This window comes from Sphaerodactylus townsendi, linkage group LG03, assembly GCF_021028975.2.
Source record: "Sphaerodactylus townsendi isolate TG3544 linkage group LG03, MPM_Stown_v2.3, whole genome shotgun sequence".
NCBI lineage: Eukaryota > Metazoa > Chordata > Lepidosauria > Squamata > Sphaerodactylidae > Sphaerodactylus > Sphaerodactylus townsendi.
The window spans coordinates 154,041,171-154,060,801 of record NC_059427.1 but is presented as its reverse complement, the minus strand read 5'-3'; the positions used below and the strand labels follow the sequence as shown (position 1 = coordinate 154,060,801).

At 46.8% G+C, this 19,631-nt stretch overlaps 1 protein-coding gene across 2 annotated transcripts in view; it reads left to right on the top strand.

Moving 5' to 3' along the window:
* The first annotated feature begins 7,925 nt into the window (after positions 1–7,925).
* The window catches only part of LOC125429831 (pre-B-cell leukemia transcription factor 1-like), an 18,244-nt gene continuing 6,538 nt past the window's right edge, over positions 7,926–19,631 (top strand). Inside the window, exons 1-4 of one of the 2 annotated variants that reach the window (XM_048491345.1) lie at positions 7,926–8,151; positions 9,919–10,109; positions 11,828–11,963; positions 13,925–14,081. In XM_048491345.1, the coding sequence (XP_048347302.1) occupies positions 7,960–8,151; positions 9,919–10,109; positions 11,828–11,963; positions 13,925–14,081 (676 nt within the window). In that variant the 5' untranslated portion in view covers positions 7,926–7,959. The remainder of the gene's footprint in view (positions 8,152–9,918; positions 10,110–11,827; positions 11,964–13,924; positions 14,082–19,631) is intronic. The other variant, XM_048491344.1, reaches the window with a different exon arrangement.

Sequence of the window (19,631 nt, the reverse complement as noted above, 5' to 3'; positions counted from 1 at the left end):
GTGTCCCACTGTGTGTCTTTGTCTTTTCGTTGAGTCTTTCCCCTCCCCCACCGCGGTTCCCGCCAAAACCCAAGGGGAAAACCACACCACGCACAGGCCGTATCATGGCCTCACTGCGTTCCTTTTCACCGCCACGGGACACCTTTGGAAGGTCCGCGGCAGAAGGGACACGGGCAGCCACCCGCTCCGGGTCGCAATGCCAGGGCGCCAGTAACGCGGCCTCAGAGACTTGCTCCCAAGCCTCTCAGCCGCCAACGCAAGCGACGGCTCGTTCCGAGCTCGCTCCCCCTCCCTCCAAAAAACACAAGGGCGCGAAAGCGAAAGCGGCCCCTTCTAAACGCCGCAAACAGCCGGAGAGGGAGGACACTTCCCCCACTCGGAGCACCAGCGCCCTTTCCAAGGATGCGCACGGTGGAACTCCGCATCCCCCTCCGCACCCCCCTCAGAACCAGACGGAAGAGGCCAGCAGAGAGCGTTCCTGCTCCTCTGCAGAGCGAGGGGGCGGAGACGACGCGGGAAGGGAAAATCCCGCTTGCAGCCATTCCAGCCACAATGACTCTGACACAGAGTCCAGGCACGACAGCCCCAGGGAGGGGGGCGGAGGAACCTCCTCCAACACAGTTTCACTCACCGATATGAGGTCATGGGCTCATGCCTCCCCAGAGTTGCTAATGCGAATGTTCACCAAAAAGATCAGACAAGAGATTAACATCCATGACAAGAAAAAAACAAAAAGGCACCAGAGGGCACCATAAATCCAGGCAAAGAGATAGGCATAGAAGGAGAAGCCACAGATCCAGTTCTTCCTCCAAATCCCAGAGCCCATGCCCATCCACTTCCAGATATAGGGACCAAATCGACATCTCTGATGAGGAGTGTAGCGATTGGGACTTTATGGAACCAGCAGAGCTTTTTTCTGAAACTGAGGATAATCCCACTAAATCTACTGACCAATGCAAAAGATTTCTCAAACAGGAGGAACTGCCCTTAATGATCACCAAAACCATCTCGGCCTTAGAATTACATGATGAGGAAGACGCAGAAGATCCATCTGCTCCAGCAGGGTCCAAAAAGTCAGTTAAAGGTTGTCCAAAAGGCAAAAAAGAATTTTTTCCTCAATCTGAGGAAGCCCCCAGGGCCTTCCCTCTGCCAGAGTACTTCGAAAAGAAAATCCGTAAAGAATGGATTAACCTAGATGTCAATAAGAGCTATCCATCACTCCTTAAAAAAATTTATGTCCTCCCCGAGCACATACACGCTATGATCCAAACCCCACTAGTCGATTCTCCTGTAGTGGCAGTGCAGTCCGGAGGTTTGGTTACCAAGGACGGAGAAGACACATTAAAAGACCCCTTTGACAAAAAAGGGGAAATTCTCCTCAAGAGAATGCACGACCGTCTAGCAATGGTCATGAGAACCCTGGCTCCCTCTGCCACCATGGCCAGGGCAGCCATCATTTGGGCAAGATAAATCCTGGCGATCATTCCCCCAGAACATATTGGAATCAGAGAAGGTCTAGAGAGAATGCTGTCAGCAGTCTCATTTTGGGCCGACTCCAACCTCGATGCTCTCATCCCAGTTTCCCGCATACAAGCCCTGGGAGTAGTAGTTAGAAGACAGCCCGGCTTAAAGCCTGGCAGGCCGACTTACACTCCAAGCAGGTCGTTTCTACCTTCGACTACCATGGCTCCCGGCTCTTCGGCAAGGACCTGGACGCAGTCTTGGTAGAATCCAAGGGAAACAAGAAAACCATGCCAAAATACGCCAGGTCAGAACAAAATTCAAACACCAAATTGTATTCTACCTTCAGAACACAACGTACCCTAACGCGCGCTCCCAGAGACGGCAGACGCTGGTCCAGTTCCTTCACCTCGCGTAGACGCCAAAACAATAGCAACAACAACGGCAATTCTAGTCAGTCTTCCTTTCGTAACTCAGGCTTCAGATCAGGTAGGGAATCCAAATCCTTCCAGCCTGACCGTCCCAACAGGTCCTGACAATCACGACATCCCGGTCGGCGCCCGCCTCCAAAGTTTCCAACAATCATAGACGGGCAACCACATCGACAAATGGACCCGAGAGGTAGTCACCTCAGGCTACCTAATCGAATTCTTCAAAATTCCAAAACCCAGATTTCAATACTTCCCCACCCCACGAAGTCCAGAAAAAAGACTGAGAACGCAGGCGGCTATCCACCACCTCCTTCAAATTCATGCCATAGAACAGGTCCCCCAATCGGAGCATTTCTGCGGAGTCTACTCCCACTTTTTCACCGTCCCCAAAAGAAACGGAGAGTGGAGAGCCATCTTAAACCTACGTTATGTCAACCGGGCAATACGGCTGCACCGGTTCAAGATGGAAACATTCAGGTCCATTGCGGAGAACCTCCGACCCGGGGACCACCTAACATCAGTAGACCTCACCAAGGCATACCTGCATGTGCCAATCAATCCACAGCACCGTCGTTTCCTGAGGTTCGCAGTGGAAGACCACCACTTCCAATACAGGGCTCTTCTGTTCGGGCTCGCCACTGCCCCAAGTGTTTTTACAAAGGTACTTCTAGCTCCCATCACTGCCCTACGAGAGCAGGGCATCCACGTCCATCCTTACTTGGACGACATCCTAATTCACTCAGCATCCAGAGATCAGGCGAACGAAGATGTCAGCTTAGTGATGAGAACGCTGGCTTCGCACGGTTTCTTGGTCAACTTACAAAAAAGTTCGCTCGTGCCCAAGACACGCATGGAACACCTAGGCGCTATCATAGATACAGAAGCCAACGCACTCTTCATACCATACACAAAAGCCATCAAGATCCAGAGACTGGGGACATCCTTCATAAGAGCCAGGAGAACAACCATCCTGCAACTGGCAAAACTGATGGGCCTCCTAATTTCCATCATCGACATGCTGCAATGGGGGCAATTTGACGCCAGAGCCCTCCAACAGTGCCTGAGGCCCTATCAATGGCACATCACCACCAAGAAGGACAAAACAATTGTCCTTCCGCTTCAGGTCAAACACAGCCTCATATGGTGGTCCCGACTCAAGAACCTGACCACAGGAAAAGTTTACCTCCACGGCGAAAAACTACAAATATCCACAGATGCAAGCCTGCGAGGATGGGGAGCCTCTCTCCAGGGTCAAGTAGCCCAGGGCCTTTGGACACCCAAGCAGACAACGCTTCCCATCATCCTCTTGGAAATGATGGCCATTGGCCTGGCACTACAACAACTTCAACAACAAGTCCACGGACACCACGTCCTAGTGAGAACTGACAACGTGACAGCTAAAGCCCACCTCAACAATCAGGGGGGCTCGGGGTCCATCCAACTGCATCGCGAGGCTGTCACCATCCTTACCTGGGCGGAGACGCATCTAAAATCGATCTCAGCAGAACACATCAGCGGAAACCTCAATGTAGAGGCAGACTGGCTAAGCCGACAAACCATCTCGGAAGCGGAGTGGAAACTCCACCCATCCATCTTTCAACTAATAATCAAACGGTTCGGGACAGCCCAGGTGGACCTCTTTGCATCAGAGGAGAACCACCAATTACCAACCTTCTTCTCCAGGTACTACCATCCCAGAGCAACGGCCACCGATGCGCTGACCTCCCCCTGGCCACCAGGCCTACTATATGCCTTCCCTCCAGTCCCCATCATTCCCAAACTCCTGAGGAAGATCTGGAGAGAAGAGGCGGACGTAATACTGGTAGCTCCCTGGTGGCCGAGGAGACCATGGTTTTCGTCCATTCTTCAGCTGTCTGTCGATCCACTGCTTCGCCTCCCAACACCTCCAGACATGCTATCGTAAGGCCCAGTACTTCATCAAAATCCTGATTGGTTTTGCTTAACCACGTGGCACTTGAACGCGCGATGCTAGAGAGGAAGGGCTACTCCCAAAAGGTGATAGACACTATCATTGCTTCCCGAAGACCATCAACCCTCCGCATCTATGATTCGTCGTGGAAATCATTCGTCAGGTGGGCAGATAACCACCACACAGACCCTATCCATCCGAAGGTCTCCCAGGTCCTGGCATACCTGCAGGAGGGAGCGGAAAAAGGCCTCAGAAGTTCAACCCTGAAGAGACAACTGGCAGCATTATCTACGGTTTGGACCCGCTTACAAGGCATCACTGCCTCCAAACACCCGGACATTGTCAGATTTTTACGGGGAGTCCGCCAAACGCAGCCGCCAGTCATCCATCGCTTCCCTTCATGGAAACTGAACCTCGTGCTGAACTCACTCACGAAGCCACCATTTGAGCCCATCCAGTCCATACCCCTGAGATGGCTCAGAATGAAACTAATATTCGTAGCCATCACTTCAGCAAGGAGAGTCTCAGAACTCCGCGCCCTGTCCATCAACTCACAGCTGTGCGTATTTCACAAGAACAAGGTAGTTATGCGTCTGGACCCAACTTTCATCCCCAAAGTAAGGTCAGCATTTCATCTTGCTCAAGAAATCGAACTACCTTCATTCTTTCCCAATCCAAGACACCCAAAGGAGGCTCTCTGGCACACGCTGGACGTCAGAAGAACTCTAAAAGCTTACATCGTTCGCACAGAAGGCATCAGGAAAACTGAATCCTTATTCATTAACGTCTCCACACCTAACTTAGGTGCACAGATGTCCAGAGCTGCTATCACCTCAAATATCAGGTCCTGCATCGTAGAAGCCTACAGATCCTCTAACACTCCTGTCCCACCAGGAATTACAGCATACTCCACCAGAAGTGCCGCAACAAATGCCGCCTACCGACGGCAAGTACCAGTGGAAGACATCTGCAAAGCAGCTACATGGTCCTCCTCCACATCATTCATAAAGCATTACAGATTACAATCTTTAGCTGACACCAACACGGCCTTCAACCACACAGTTCTAGAGCACATATTCGGTGACTGATCCCACCCGATAGGGACACTGCTCTGGGAGGTCGCAATCAGGATGCCTGAGGTCGCCTCCAGGAGAACGGTCCATTGGTAGACTTACCCTGAAGGGGCCTTCTCCTGGACGGCGACGAGGGCATCCTGGCCCTCCCAAAGAACACCGAATTCTGATGATCGGACCACCACTACGTTTTTTCAAGCATAATGAGCACTCACTCAACCACTCGATAACTTGTTAGCTACAACTCAGACATACAGTCTTGTTAGGAGCATACGTTTCGGCTTGTTGCCACATTTATATGTTGTTAATGTTTCTTATTACCTGTTAGTGAATGTTACTTCTATACTACTTTGTTACTCCAAATACTGGATCCAGGAAGGGTGATTAAGCCCTCCTCAGGAAGTGACAACAAAAATAGGTCCTGCCTCCCTGAGAATGAGCTAGGAATCACCCAATCAGGATGCCCTCGTCGCCGTCCAGGAGAAGGCCCCTTCAGGGTAAGTCTACCAATGGACCGTTCCTCACTCAGTCTCTGGAGATAATTGATTGTTTCAGCCAAAAGCAAAAGTCATGTTGATGGAATCAGCTAATCAATAGATGTGTTTCCCTCAGAAGTGTTCCATCATAAGACACAAATATGAGTCCTGCTGTACTCTTACCACATGGAGGGGGGGCGGGGCAGAGAGAAATCTGGATTGGAAAATGAGCCTAAACAAATTGCATATCATTCTTGTTTTGGCACCGGTGCTCTCGCACAGTTCATTACAGCGCTGCAGCGTGTTAATTAATGATATGTAAATATATTGCAATGATTGCATTTGCATATTGAGTAGGGCCAGGGTACCTTAGGTTGTGATGTGTTTTAATTAAGGGCTAATTAGAAATGATGGGAATTTCACTTGGCTCAGTCTAATTATTTTCCATTTTGATGAATATGGAGAGGGTGTTATGATTAGGGATCAGACCGAATAGTGGCATGTTAGTGTCTGTGACTGCACAGGTTCTCGGGGGTTTATGAAGCTGAGAGTTGTCCATTAAAAGCATCCATAAAAATTAGAGCTGCCAACCAATTGAAAGGTTCCTTTTAGTCAATTTACTGTCTTGTTATTACCCATTTAATTGATTAATTAACTGATTGGGATAAATATTAAAGTAACTCGGTTTGAGTGATATTTGGAAGCTATTTAATGAAGATAGCTGTTTCTGTTGGCTAATTAGCACAGACAAATCTCTTCTTTGTGTGAGAAATAATTTCTAAATGCGTTGGTCTGGATAAAGAACTTTAAAAAACACGCCGGAGTTTCAGTTAATGTTTTGTTTAAATAAACAGACAAAATAAAACCCTCATGCTTTAAGGTATAATTGATTGCCTTTTAGTCCTAGTAAAAACTATTTGTGGCTTGTGGGTTCTATGAAACAGGTGGTTTAGGACTCTGATATTGTGAATAGTCGTTGGGGCGCTGAAGATCCAGGTGCATAGACTTGATGCGTTGCTGCAGCAGATGGCACTTTGCTTATGGCTAGGCTCAGCTCCAGAACCAATGTAGAAGCAGCCCTTGGCTCCTCCACTGATCGCTCTCATCCACCTACCTTTGAGAATAGACAGTACTGAAAGTCAGGCTGCCAGGGGAAATGAGGTAAGAAAGGCACATATTGGAAGTAAGGGATAGTGGCGGCCCAATCCGTCTAACAGCAGAACATATGGGAAAAGAAAATGATCGGCTGTAGAGGGCTAGAGGGCAAACCTTTGCTGAGCCCTGAAGCTCGCCGGATCTCTATGAGCCAATCAGTATCTCCTGTCACAGAATACCAGACCAGGTGAACTAGGGAAGAATGATGTGTTGGATCCAGACTAAATGCCCTGCTAACAGAAGGGGTGGGATAATTTCCACTTTCTTGCTTCAGATTTCCAGTTTGCCCCTTATGCCATTCCTGAGAGTTCTCTGTCCTTAGATTTTTCTGCTCAAGCATCTACTAGGTGCCTGGAGTTTTGCCCACTTGAGAGATGCAATTCTGAACTACCTCACTGCAGACATCCATCTCCTATAGTCAGAGGAAAGCAGCCCTCTTAAGTGAGTTCTTGCCACAGGAGGTCTAGCATAACACTGCTGTCTTGCTTGCCATTCAAAAGGCTAAATTTTGCAGCAAAGACAATCTTCAGAAAACTGATGGCAGATTTAGGACAGATTTCCATTTATAAGAGATATAGTTGCTGCCTATCTTTTTGGAAGCACTACACCATACAATGCATGGTTATCAAAATTAACAAAAATAATCAAAATTATTACAAATGAATCTCCAATTGCCAGAAGGTCTTTTCAAGCTATAGTCCTGTCCGCATAGGAATACCTGTAATGCAATAATAATTCCAGAGATCTGAGTTAGTCTGTTCAGCTGAATAGAACAGAGGTCCCATTGCACCTTAGAGATGACAAGATTTATTCCAGCATAAACTTTCTTGAATTATCTGATAAAAGTGACTTCTGATTTATGAAAGCTCATACTATAATAAATGTTGTCAGACTTTCAAGTGCCACTGGTCTTCATTTTTATTGCAACATGATTAGTGGTGATGATGATTAGAAAATTGAAATTGGAAGAGGCGCAATCTTGCTTGGAGCCCGGTGCAAAGCTGCCGAATATGCTCGGGATACAGCTGCTTCACGCGATCACCTTTGTGGCTTATGCAGTTGGGTGTCGTTCTTCTTGGTCATCTCTGACTTTCCATTGGGTTTCACCAATATAAATTTATCCCATTTCTCTTTAAAGATCCTGCTGATTTAGCTTTAGCTTGTACTTACCTACTGAGCAAAAAGAAAATCTGAAATCTTCATTGGCCTTTGTTGTTATGTGGGATGCCTGACTGTGTCACAAAGGCATCTGAGGTTATAGCTGCGTATATTTGTCCAAACATAAAGAACCCATGGAGCAGTGTGTGTAGGGGGATATTGACTGCCAATTGAATTCCTCTGCTTCTGAAATAATCCTCTGCCTCCCTATTTATATTTATCCAGTGTTAAGTATCCGAGGTATTCAGGAAGAAGACCCCCCTGATGCTCAGCTAATGAGACTAGATAACATGTTGCTGGCTGAGGGTGTCTCCGGTCCGGAGAAGCGGGGAAGAGGAGGACCAGCGGCCATAGCGGCAACATCAGGTGGCTGTCCAAATGACAATAGCATTGAACACTCTGACTACAGGGCCAAGCTGTCACAGATCCGACAGATATACCACTCTGAGCTAGAGAAATATGAACAGGTGATCTTTCTGCATGGAAGAGTTTTTATCATCTCCGTTAAAAACAGTGAATTGTTTTTCCTTTGCGGTTGCAGAGCAGGGAGTATATTGTATTTCTGTTTTTAAAAATATCATTTCTATTATTTGTGCTGACTTTGAAACGGCAGGGTGTTCTAACTTTGGAGGCAGTTCTGTTTTTTATTTACAAGCTTTCCAATTGCTACAAAAGTGTGGCCTCACCTAAGTTTCGTCTGCATGCACTTGAGTCAGCAGTTTCATATGACTTTCCTCTTCAGAATTGCCCCACTTTGCCAGAAAGTGGCTTGTATGGGTAGTATCCTTTCCTTGTCCAGAAACCAACATCAGCTTGTGTGGTTGAACGTAGTGTACAACCCCTATAAAGTTATGCTCCTCATGTCTCTGCTATGCTTAAGGACAGAATTGGAATTTCAGGGACTGGTACAACTGGGGTTGTTTATGTGTAGATTTAATTGTATGCTGCAAGTCTTAATAGTATACAAAAGTATTTGTTGGAGCAAGGGCTTCTGGAATATGTCTTTGTTATTTATAAAATGTAATGGCACTGTACAAATGTTCTAGTCCAATCTGTGTATCATACATTATACAGTATCATTCAATGGGTATTGATCAAATCCAGTAAAGTCACTTAAGTACTTCTTTTAGAAGACTGTCTTGTATGTCTTGAGATTGCTGATATCACACTGTTGAATTCTTGCGTTTAAATTGTGGATGAAATGTAATCACAATGTGGAGCCTCTTGGAGAGAACTTGATATTCATCTTCGTGGCTTCTGTGCAGTCACGCTTGGAGATCAAACCTCAAAAGCTTTTAGAAAGCTAAGCTCCAAAAGAGCACTCCTCGTCCCCTCCATCTTGCCCCATGGTCAACAATTCTTCCTGCCTAAATGGGCACATGGCGAGGCAGTTCTTTCTTTACCACTATGGAGGGATAATGTACATAGCCCGTTCTTGCCTAGCTTTCAGTGTAAAAAGGCAACATGCTTAGCAAGTCAATGTATTCTGACCTATGCAGCAGTGGCGTAGGAGGTTAAGAGCTCGTGTATCTAATCTGGAGGAACCAGGTTTGATTCCCAGCTCTGCCGCCTGAGCTGTGGAGGCTTATCTGGGGAATTCAGATTAGCCTGTATACTCCCACACATGCCAGCTGGGTGACCTTGGGCTAGTCACAGCTTCTCGGAGTTCTCTCAGTCCCACCTACTTCACAGGGTGTTTGTTGTGAGGGGGGAAGGGCAAGGAGATTGTCAGCCCCTTTGAGTCTCCTGCAGGAGAGAAAGGGGGAATATAAATCCAAACTCTTCTTCTTCTCTAAGGCACATAAGGAAGTCATGACGCTTGTCATCTTTGTCCTGCATTGCTGACATTTTTAAAATAATGCTGGCTTGACCAGAGAGACTCTTTGCTGAACAAGGAGAATACCCCAGGTAACTGAAGAGCTGACGCTATGTGCTTCCTCTCTCCTAATGGCACAGAGAGAAATGTGGGAACAGTGCTCCCCCACCCCTTTGTCACAGGCCATTTTGGGGGTGAGGGGAGAGTTGTTGACTCTGTTGCCAGACAGAGAATAAGGGAGATTGCTTCTTTGGAGCTGAGCTTTCTAGACACTTTTGAAGTTTGATCTTTGCGGCTGACCTGTGCATGCTAACTCCCCATGTGTGCCCGCTCAGAAGACCAGTCAATGAACAACAGTTACAGGTAAGTGAAAAACTGTTTATTCTTCAGTTAAATGTGCTTATTTCTTTTTTTCCAGGCCTGCAGTGAGTTCACTACCCACGTTATGAACCTGCTCCGGGAGCAGAGTAGAACAAGGCCAATTTCACCCAAAGAAATTGAGCGCATGGTGAATATAATTCATGGCAAGTTCAGCACCATCCAAATGCAGCTGAAGCAGAGCACATGTGAGGCAGTGATGATCCTGCGTTCGCGGTTTCTTGATGCAAGGTATTGAATGATCAGGATTCATTGCTCACATCCATTATGCCAAGCACTGGGCATTGTACAGGGCCTTACAACGTACTTCGGTTATGCAGGCTGATATTGATCCCTGTATGAAAAGGTTGGAATAAATGAACAAACACTGTCTAGTGCAGAGGTCTCCAATGTGGTGCCCATAAAGACCATGGTGCCCACTGCCATCCTTCCTGGAGCTTGCCAAATGTTTTTAGAAAGTGAGTGGAGCTAGGTGGGCATTTGGAGATCTGATAATCTGGGCAGATTTTTTTTTTAAAGTTGCTTTGATAGCAGCTGCCACTACATCACAAGGATCTTCACTGTGTGACTACTGGAAAGCTGTGTGTATGTAGGAAATATCTTTAAACCTTACTTTCATTTTAAAAGGCATCCTGTTAAACAAAACTTGTGCCAGAAATGTTGAAGAATTACTGCTAGAGTTGTACATGACCTTGCTTTCTGACATTCTGTGGTTGGCAGCACCTCCTTTTGCAGTCATTTTGTAGTTTTGCTCACCACCTTGTTCCAGAATTCCACAGGCTCAAAAAGGCTGGAGAGCCATGTTCTAGGGCAGGGGTCTTCAAACTATGGCCCTCCAGATGTTCATGGACTACAATTCCCATCAACCCCTGCCAGCATGGCCAAGTGGTAGGGCTCATGGGAATTGTAGTCTATGAACATCTGGAGGGCCATGGTTTGAAGACCCTTGTTCTGGGGCTTTGCAGTTTGCCAACTTCTAGTTTGAAGTAAATGCAGTGCTATTTTTTGATAAAACAGACAAGCAAGAGATCACTGATTTTGGATGGGGTTGCACTCCCTCAGAGGAGCAGGTCTGCAGTTTGGGAGTACTGTAAGGTCTGCCTTGAAAAGGGAGGCTGAAATTGACTTTGTTGTATATGGTATCTTGAAAGTTGGTTCACCAGTTACAGCTCTTCTGGGGAAATAAGATTTGGCCATGGTTATGAATAGAGATGTAAACTCTGCTGGGGTGGGGTGGGGTGGCTCCCTTCCCCAACTATGAGAAAACAGACATTTAAAATTGAAAACAATCCCTACTTTCCTATTAAACCTAAACTTATTTTACTGATTTAACAACAAGAAATACGCAATCTATAACCTATCTGGCGTTTAAAACTATACCATTTGGCATTCTTATGGAATAAATATCTTCATTTTCTATAAGAAACATTGCAAGTATACCCAGTATTTGTGAAAGAGTTACAAACTGGTACCCCCAATGCTACCATAGCACATGTGCCTTTAATTTTTGCCACCTGAAGGGTAGGAAAAGAAAAGTTGGAGGTAGAAAACAAATTCCTTAACAAATAAAGAAAGTGTATTAGATGGGCAAACTCTCATAGAGCCACAATAGATAGAAGTGCTCTCATGTTTGAATATTAGGCTAAATTTTATAACATGGAAAACACTATTCAATAATTAATCATTAAACATATCACAATATATTAATTGTTGCCAAAATTATTTACATTTTAAAATGTTACATATAATTTTTGATAGTGTATGCTTTTGGCTTCAACATAAATTTTGCTTTGGAAAATGTGCATAATACATGCCATTATGTAGATAGCAGCAGAACCCATGCCAGAGATGCTGTTTAAGCAATCCACCTAAACAGTTATCCTTTTCTGAAGTCCTTGGACTGGATGTTCTAATGTCAGCAGAACAAATAATTTGCGCTATTTTCCCAGGCGTAAACGGCGTAACTTCAGCAAGCAAGCAACAGAAGTGTTGAATGAGTATTTTTATTCTCACCTGAGTAACCCTTACCCCAGTGAAGAAGCCAAAGAAGAGCTAGCCAAGAAAGGAGGCATCACAGTCTCACAGGTAGGAAGCACGTTGTGGTGGAAACCACTTCCAACACGCCCATTTTCAAATTATTGTACAAGGTTTTTTTTTAAATAGACATCAAAAAGATCTGTATCTGAGTAGACAAAGACTGATCAATTTTTTAAAAGGTGGTTACATTTTACAAAATAAAAGTTTATCATTTAAATGTATGGTGCACCGTTTTAATTTACCATGTTATGTTTATGAAATTATATGTAACTCTATACCTTGAGACCCAGCATAGTATAGTGGTTAAGAATGGCAGATTCGGATCTGGAGAACCAGGTTTGATTCCTCACTTTTCCACATGAAGTACTCTGGGTGATTTTGGGCCAGTCACAGTTCTCTCAGAACTCTCTCAGCCCCACCTACCTCACAAAGTGCCTGATGGGGACGGGGGAGGAGAGGGATTGTGATTGTAACCTGCTTTTAGACTTCTTATGGTAGAGAAAAGTGGGGAATAAAAGCCTACTCTTCTTCTACCTGGCCAGTAGAACATTAGTTTGTTGTCTGAGGGCAGTGCCCTGCACTCAACTGGACACAGCCCAGTCAAGGACTCAGCAACATGTGAAGACCTCAGCTAGGCCCAAAGGACCTCAGTGGTGTGGCAACAGCAACGGAGGCAGGGTGAGACCCAGCATGATACAGGGAAGACCCGTACAGGAAGGACAGATCCTGGGGAGAGCACCTGGTGGTATGACAAAGGGGACAGCCAGTCCCAGCCTCTCTGGACCAAAGTAGGCTGAAAGCAAGCTCCTTTAGAGGAGGTCAGGTGGATGGGGTAAGATGTGCTAAGATCCAGGGGGAAGTCGCACTGGCCCTAGCTGTTGACAGTCTACAGGGCCTAGCCCCTGGACTGGAGAAGGAGGAGAGGACAGGGATGTCTCTCTCACTCAGGGAACCCTTCAAAAGGCAGGTCCAGGAAGATCAAGGAGGAAGGGCCAGGCTACAATGGAGAGGATTGTGGCAGCCAGAAGACAGGGAAGACAGTGAAAGCAACCCCCTCCCCCTCTGTTGACAGGTTTTTTCAGGGCCTACCAGGAAAGAAAGGGGAGATTGGAAGGTGCTATATTCTTGGGCTCTGTCTCTGTGACAAAGAAATCTGATTTTTGAACATGAGAGATTTTAACAGCGATGGGTTGGATCTTGCAGATATGTTCCACCAGCTGTGGCACTTTGCTCCAGGGTTATGAGCCTTCACCCAAAGCAAGTCCTTGAATAAGAGTTTGGATTTATACCCCTCTTTCTCTCCTGTAAGGAGATTTAAAGGGACTTATAAACTCCTTTCCCTTCTCCTCACAACAGACACCTTTGTGAGGTAGGTGGGGCTGAGAGAGTTCCAAAGAACATTGAGTAGCCCAAGGTCACCTAGCAGGAATGTAGGAGTGGGGAAACAAATCTGGGTTCACCAGATAACAAATCTGGTTCACCAGATAAGAGTCCACTGCTCATGTGGAGGAGTTGGGAAATCAAGCCCGGTTTTTCAGATTAGAGTCTACCTGCTCTTAACCATTGGCTTGAGTCTCTTGCAGAAGAGGGCAGGCAGTGCCACTGTTAGTAGACTGGATGTGTGGAACTGAACTCTTTGGCTGAGCAGTCAATTTGCGATATCTTTTAAATGAAATATCTGATGTTGGAAGGGAGAGGGGGTTGCCTGGCTGGCTGTGGCGTACTGTTAGGCCTATGTTTCCACTGTTTCCCTCATGCTGAACTGCTTTCTGCTTCTTGTCCAGTATTGATTTGAGGCAAAACCACCTTAAGGCGCTGAGAGCATGCTTGTGAATTGTAAGAGAGCCATCATTTCATGCCACTGCTAAAGGGCATGCAGTTATGTTGATGTCAACTCTTTGTTCTGTGGTCTCCACAGATATGAAATGCAGATTTATTTCTCTGTGTTATGAATCTCTTTGCCTTCTGTTGATAGCATTGACTAAGCCTTAACTGAAGTGTTCTTGCAGGTCTCTAATTGGTTTGGTAACAAGAGAATCCGGTATAAGAAAAATATGGGAAAATTCCAAGAAGAGGCTAACATTTATGCCGCTAAAACTGCGGTGGATGCTACCAATGTGGTAGCCCAAGGCAACCAGGCAAGCTCTCCACCCACCCCAAATTCTGGTGAGTACAGAAAAGCTGTGTTTAAAATGGAGCTTCTCAGCTACTGAGTGAAGCTGAGGCTGGTGGAAAAACTTCTGCTCTGAACTCAAAATGATTGCTGAAGTGTAGTGGCTGGCCTGGCACTGTTTGAAAGTCACCCAGAACTTTATTGTGTGTCTAAATTCTTCTGCTTGTTCTTTTGCAATTGTTTTGCCATTTTGTGCCATTTGAGGCCGTTGCCAGTTGCTCTACTTACGGACATGGCAATAAAAAGGCAACACCCAGAGTTGTTCTTGTGGTTGACTCAAGATTCATGTAACCATTCCATTTCCCTGCACATTTTGAACACATTTCTCTTTTTTATGGGGGTGTTGCTAATAGAAATCCGGAGAGAAAAAAGACCTTAAATGTGTGTGCTTCTTCTTTAACAGGCTTGGCTGACATCTGCATATACAAACAATTATGTTTAGTGAGGCTCAGATCCTGAGCTGGACAAGTGGAGTTTCACTTGAGGATAGCAGTTTCCCTGCCTTCTCTTCCTACTGCAGCTTTCTGTGTCTCCTCCCCACAAATTGTACTCCTGCGGGTTAGTTGATCCCCTGGAAGATTTTTTGTGGGGGCAAAATAGGAGTCTGTAGCAGGAGGAGGAAGAGGGAAGCACCAGCCAAAATGGTCCACCCCCTGCAAACAGAACAGTCATTCCATCAGGGGAACTGCCGTCGGTGACAGAACGGCACCTGAAGATTCAAGGCCAAATTCTTTTTCTCAGATAATTTCTGTCTTCTGTGAAGCACAGTAATTTGCTTGAAATCCTTTGAGAAGCGGTAATTGCTTTATTTAATCTCTCTTCGCCCACGGCTGACCTTTCACATCAAAACGTGTCTTCGCATTGCTCCATGTCATGTTAAATTTCACTTTAGTTTGTTCCCTTTTCCCGGTATGAATTTTTATACTTTTTCCATAAACATACATGCATCATTGTCTTGAGACTGTGGTCGAGGTAGTTGGGGTTTTTTGTTTTGCTTTTAAGCAATGATAAACCTGTGCAGTTGGGTGCCCATCTGCTAATGCAGGTGCATAGAATCAAGTCTTGGAGGAAACCCTTTTCTACTGTAGGTGGGAGACATCTCAGATGGGTGTCTTCTCCACCAATAGCAAGGAGGCAGGAACTCATCATAATTTTAGCCGTGTCACTTCCTGTTCACTCCCAAGGCCATATTTGTTCAGTATTTTTTCCTGCCTAGCAGGGAGTCCTAGTGATTTTGAGAGGCTCTTGTGTGAATAACGTGTGTGTGTGTGTGTGTGTGTGTGTGTGTTGGGTGCGTTTGACGCGGCAATAACACAAAAAAGAAAGAAAAAGCCTAGCTCTAACAAAAACTGCGACAAGCAAGCGCGGCGAACTCCAAGGGGGAAAGAGTCAAGCTTTCCGCCTTTTCAACGGCCCGCCCAAAAAGCCAACATGGTGTCGGGCTCTTTCACTCCGCCGCACCAAGACTTCGCCAGATCGACGGCCGAAGGAACTCGCGCAGCGAAAGGAGGGCACAAACACGCTACCGGCTTAGAAGATCAGCCGGCAACTAGAAAAACCGGCAAAGCATCAGGACGCGCGGAGGGCCCTCCGGCGTCCAAGAAGGCTAAGAAAAAGCTGCTTGGGAGCTCGACGCCTTCCCAGGGCGCGGCCTTTGACAGCGGCTCCCCGACCAGTTCTTCCTACCCCGTTAGGGCCACGGAGTGCTGGGTCAACCCGCCGGCTACCTCTCCACCCATGGAGGCGGCGGAGGGCGCGGCGACGCAAGAAACGCAAGTACCGGGGCCCCGGGCTGTTGGGGTGGGGGGGGGAGAGAGCGATCCGGAACAGCCGGATGCGCTTGCGCAGACCCAGGAGGGCGTGAACGACGACCTTATTGCCTGGCAACGCGCGCCTCCTGCCGCTTTCGCACAAATGCTGAGAGAGCAGGTTGAGAGAGTGCTAGATGATAGGGAACAGCGAGCTGCCTTAAGCAAAAACCCTCCTCTCCTTTCCAGAGCCATAACCTGCTCTGCGGGAAATGTGGCCACTGCACAATTCAGAGACCCTCTTGCATTACAAGAGGATGAAGAAGAGGAATTAGAAGGGGAGGAAGAAGAAGGAGTAGAAGGTGCTAGGTTTTCAGATTCTGAGGAACCTATCATTGAAAAAGCTGAGCAATCCCCACAGTTCTTCAAACAGGAGGATATACAACTCCTAATAAATAAAACTATCTCAGCCCTGGATCTCCAGGACCAGGCAGATGCGGAGGAACCTCCAGCACCTGATAAAACTAACAACTCCTCTAAACCCATTAAAGGCTATCCTAAGGGAAAAGCGGATTACTTTCCCCAAGATGCTGAGTCACACAAATTCTTCCCAGTTCCAGAATACTTTGTTAAGCTCATTCAACGCGAATGGCTTAACCCCACTGGCAGGAAGGGACTCCCTCCAGCTTACAAGAAAGTCTATCTTTTACCACAGCAATTTCATACTATGCTGAAAGTCCCAGCAGTGGAAGCGCCCATAGCAGTACTACACTCGGGAGCCTTAGTAGCAAAAGAGGGAGAAAGCAGTATTAAAGACCCACTAGACAGAAGGTCTGAGGCGGCTCTATGTAGATCCCATGATTGGCTGGCGGCAGCTATCTAAGCTCTTACCCCAGCCTCCACAGTGGCCAGAGCTACTTTGGTATGGAACAAAAGAATTTTAGACATGATCCCAGCAGAGCATACTGCTATCAGGGAAGGCATTGAGCGGGTGCTCATAGCCAACGCATTTATTGCAGATGCCACACTCGACGCCATTGCCATGGTGGCTAGAAGCAGCAGTGGCATAGGAGGTTAAGAGCTTGTGCATCTAATCTGGAGGAACCGGGTTTGATTCTCCGCTCTGCTGCCTGAGTTGTGGAGGCTTATCTGGGGAATTCAGATTAGCCTGTGCACTCCCACACATGCTAGCTGGGTGACCTTGGGCTAGTCACAGCTTCTCGGAGCTCTCTCAGTCCCACCTACCTCACAGGGTGTTTGTTGTGAGGGAGGAAGGGCAAGGAGATTGTCAGCCCCTTTGAGTCTCCTGCAGGAGAGAAAGGGGGGATATAAATCCAAACTCTTCTTCTTCTTCTAGAACCATAGCTTCCAATATGGTAGCTAGGCGCAATACTTGGCTACGGCCATGGCAGGCGGACATGCAATCCAAGAACGCAGTGGCAGCCTATTCCTACTACGGGGAACAAGTATTCGGAAAAGAACTGGAACAGGTACTGATCCAAACAAAAGATCAGAAAAAAGCTATGCCAAAATCAGTTAGACAGGATCGTGCCTCAACTACGCAGGGAGGCCCACGCACTACTTTCAGAGCACACAAAACTCTTCCCAGATTTAATAGAGACAACAGCCGCAGCTCATGGCAAAACCAAAATTCCTTTCGTGGCAAAAACTCTTTCCGCACATTCCAAAAACAAGGAAAGAGTTTCAAACCAGATAAAAATAAACAATGACTCTCGGGAATCCCCAGTGGGGGGACGCCTTGCCAATTTTCTAACAGCTTGGCAAGGAACACACATAGACCAGTGGACAAAAGAGGTGATAAGTACGGGCTACGTAATAGAATTCCCCAACCACCTCTTTGTTCCGTCACCTCTATCCTCAAACCCGGCAAAAGCCAAAAGAGCATTAGAAGCAGTTTCACACGTACTGGAAATTCAAGCGGTAGAGCTGGCCCCCCCCCCCCCCCGGAGAGGTCATTAGGGACCTATTCTCACTTTTTTACAGTTCCCAAGCGAAACGGGGAATCCACAGCGGTTCTAAACCTCCGCTTTGTCAACAAATTTATTCGGCTGCCAAAATTCAAAATGGAATCCCTCCGATCCATCACACTAGCTCTGAGACACAGAGAATTCCTAACCTCCTTGGATCTGAGGGAAGCCTACTTACACATCCCTATCAATTCGGCACACAAAAAATTCCTCAGGTTCACGGTAGGGAACGCCCACTTCCAGTTCAGGGCCTTGCCATTCGGATTAGCCACGGCTCCCAGAACATTCTCAAAGGTACTACTAGGCCCCATAATACAACTCAAGGAAGAGGGAATACATATACATCCCTATTTAGACGACCTACTAATAAGGTCCCAGAACAGAGTCAAGGGGATACAGGACATTGCAAGAGTACAACAAACACTTCAACATTACAGATTCCTCATAAATTCGGACAAAAGCTCCCTCCTTCCAACTCAGAAGCTGGAACATCTAGGGGCGATCATAGATACCACCAAAACGCCTTATACATTCCTCTAGAAAAAAATTCACAAAATACAAAACTGTCACAAAAAATCTTAGCCACGCCCAGACCAACTCTCTTGCAGTTGGCGAGCCTTCTAGGCCTGTTCATCTCTGTCATAGACATGAATCAGTGGGCATGGTTACATGCCAGACCGTTGCAACTGTTCTTAAGACCTTTCCAGCTAGATATCATCCTAAAGAAAGACAATGCCACAGGTCAGAGGAAGTCTCAAGTGGTGGATCTGCAAAAACAACCTAAAAAAGGGAAAATGTTACCTTCACGGTGACAGACCTCAAATCTTCACAGACTCAAGCCTGTCGGGATGGGGGGCCACCTTAAATCAAAAGTTCGTCCAAGGCACTTGGTCGAAACAAGAAGCATTACTACCCATCAATGTCTTGGAGACCCGAGCGGTGTTCCTGGCCTTACAACACTTCCACACAGCAATCAACCTACAACACCTAATAGTGAGAACAGACAACATCTCTACCAAGATGTATATAAACAACCAGGGGGGATCAAGATCCCCAAGGTTACACAAGGAAGCTCTAAAAGTTCTCAATTGGTCAGAAAAACATCTGTTGTCAATCAAGGCACAGTACATCCGCGGGATAAAAAACGACAAAGCAGACTGGCTGAGCACAGAGCAGATCCAAGAGGGCGAGTGGAGATTCAATCCACAGATTTTCAAGAACATTTGTCAACAATTGGGTCAACCCAAAATGGACCTGTTCGCCACAGCGAACAACACTCAACTGCCTCAATTCATGTCCAGATATTACCACCAGAGGGCAACCCAAGTGGATGCCATCACAGCCCCTTGGCCCCGCCAGCTGCTATATGCCTTCCCGCCGTACCCACTGATTCCACGCCTCCTTCGGAAAATCAGGCTGGAAAAAGCTCAGGTCATCCTCATCGCACCACGCCCAGAAGACCGTGGTACTCCACACTCTTAGAGATGTCCACATGCCAGCCTCTAACTCTACCGATATCCCACAATCTGTTAACACAGGGACCTATAGCCCACCCAGATCCAGGTTGGCTCAAGCTGACCGCATGGAGTGTGAACGGAGGAAATTGAGACAAAGGGGCTATTCAGCTAAGGTTACAAGTACCATACTGGCAGCATGGAGACGCTTGACGGTCAACATCTACAACGCATCCTGGAAGACTTTCGTCAGATGGTGCCAACCACGAGAACTAGACCCGGAAGCTCCGTCTACAGGCAACATCCTAGACTTCCTCCAACAAGGATTTGAGAGGGGCTTACGATGCGCCACT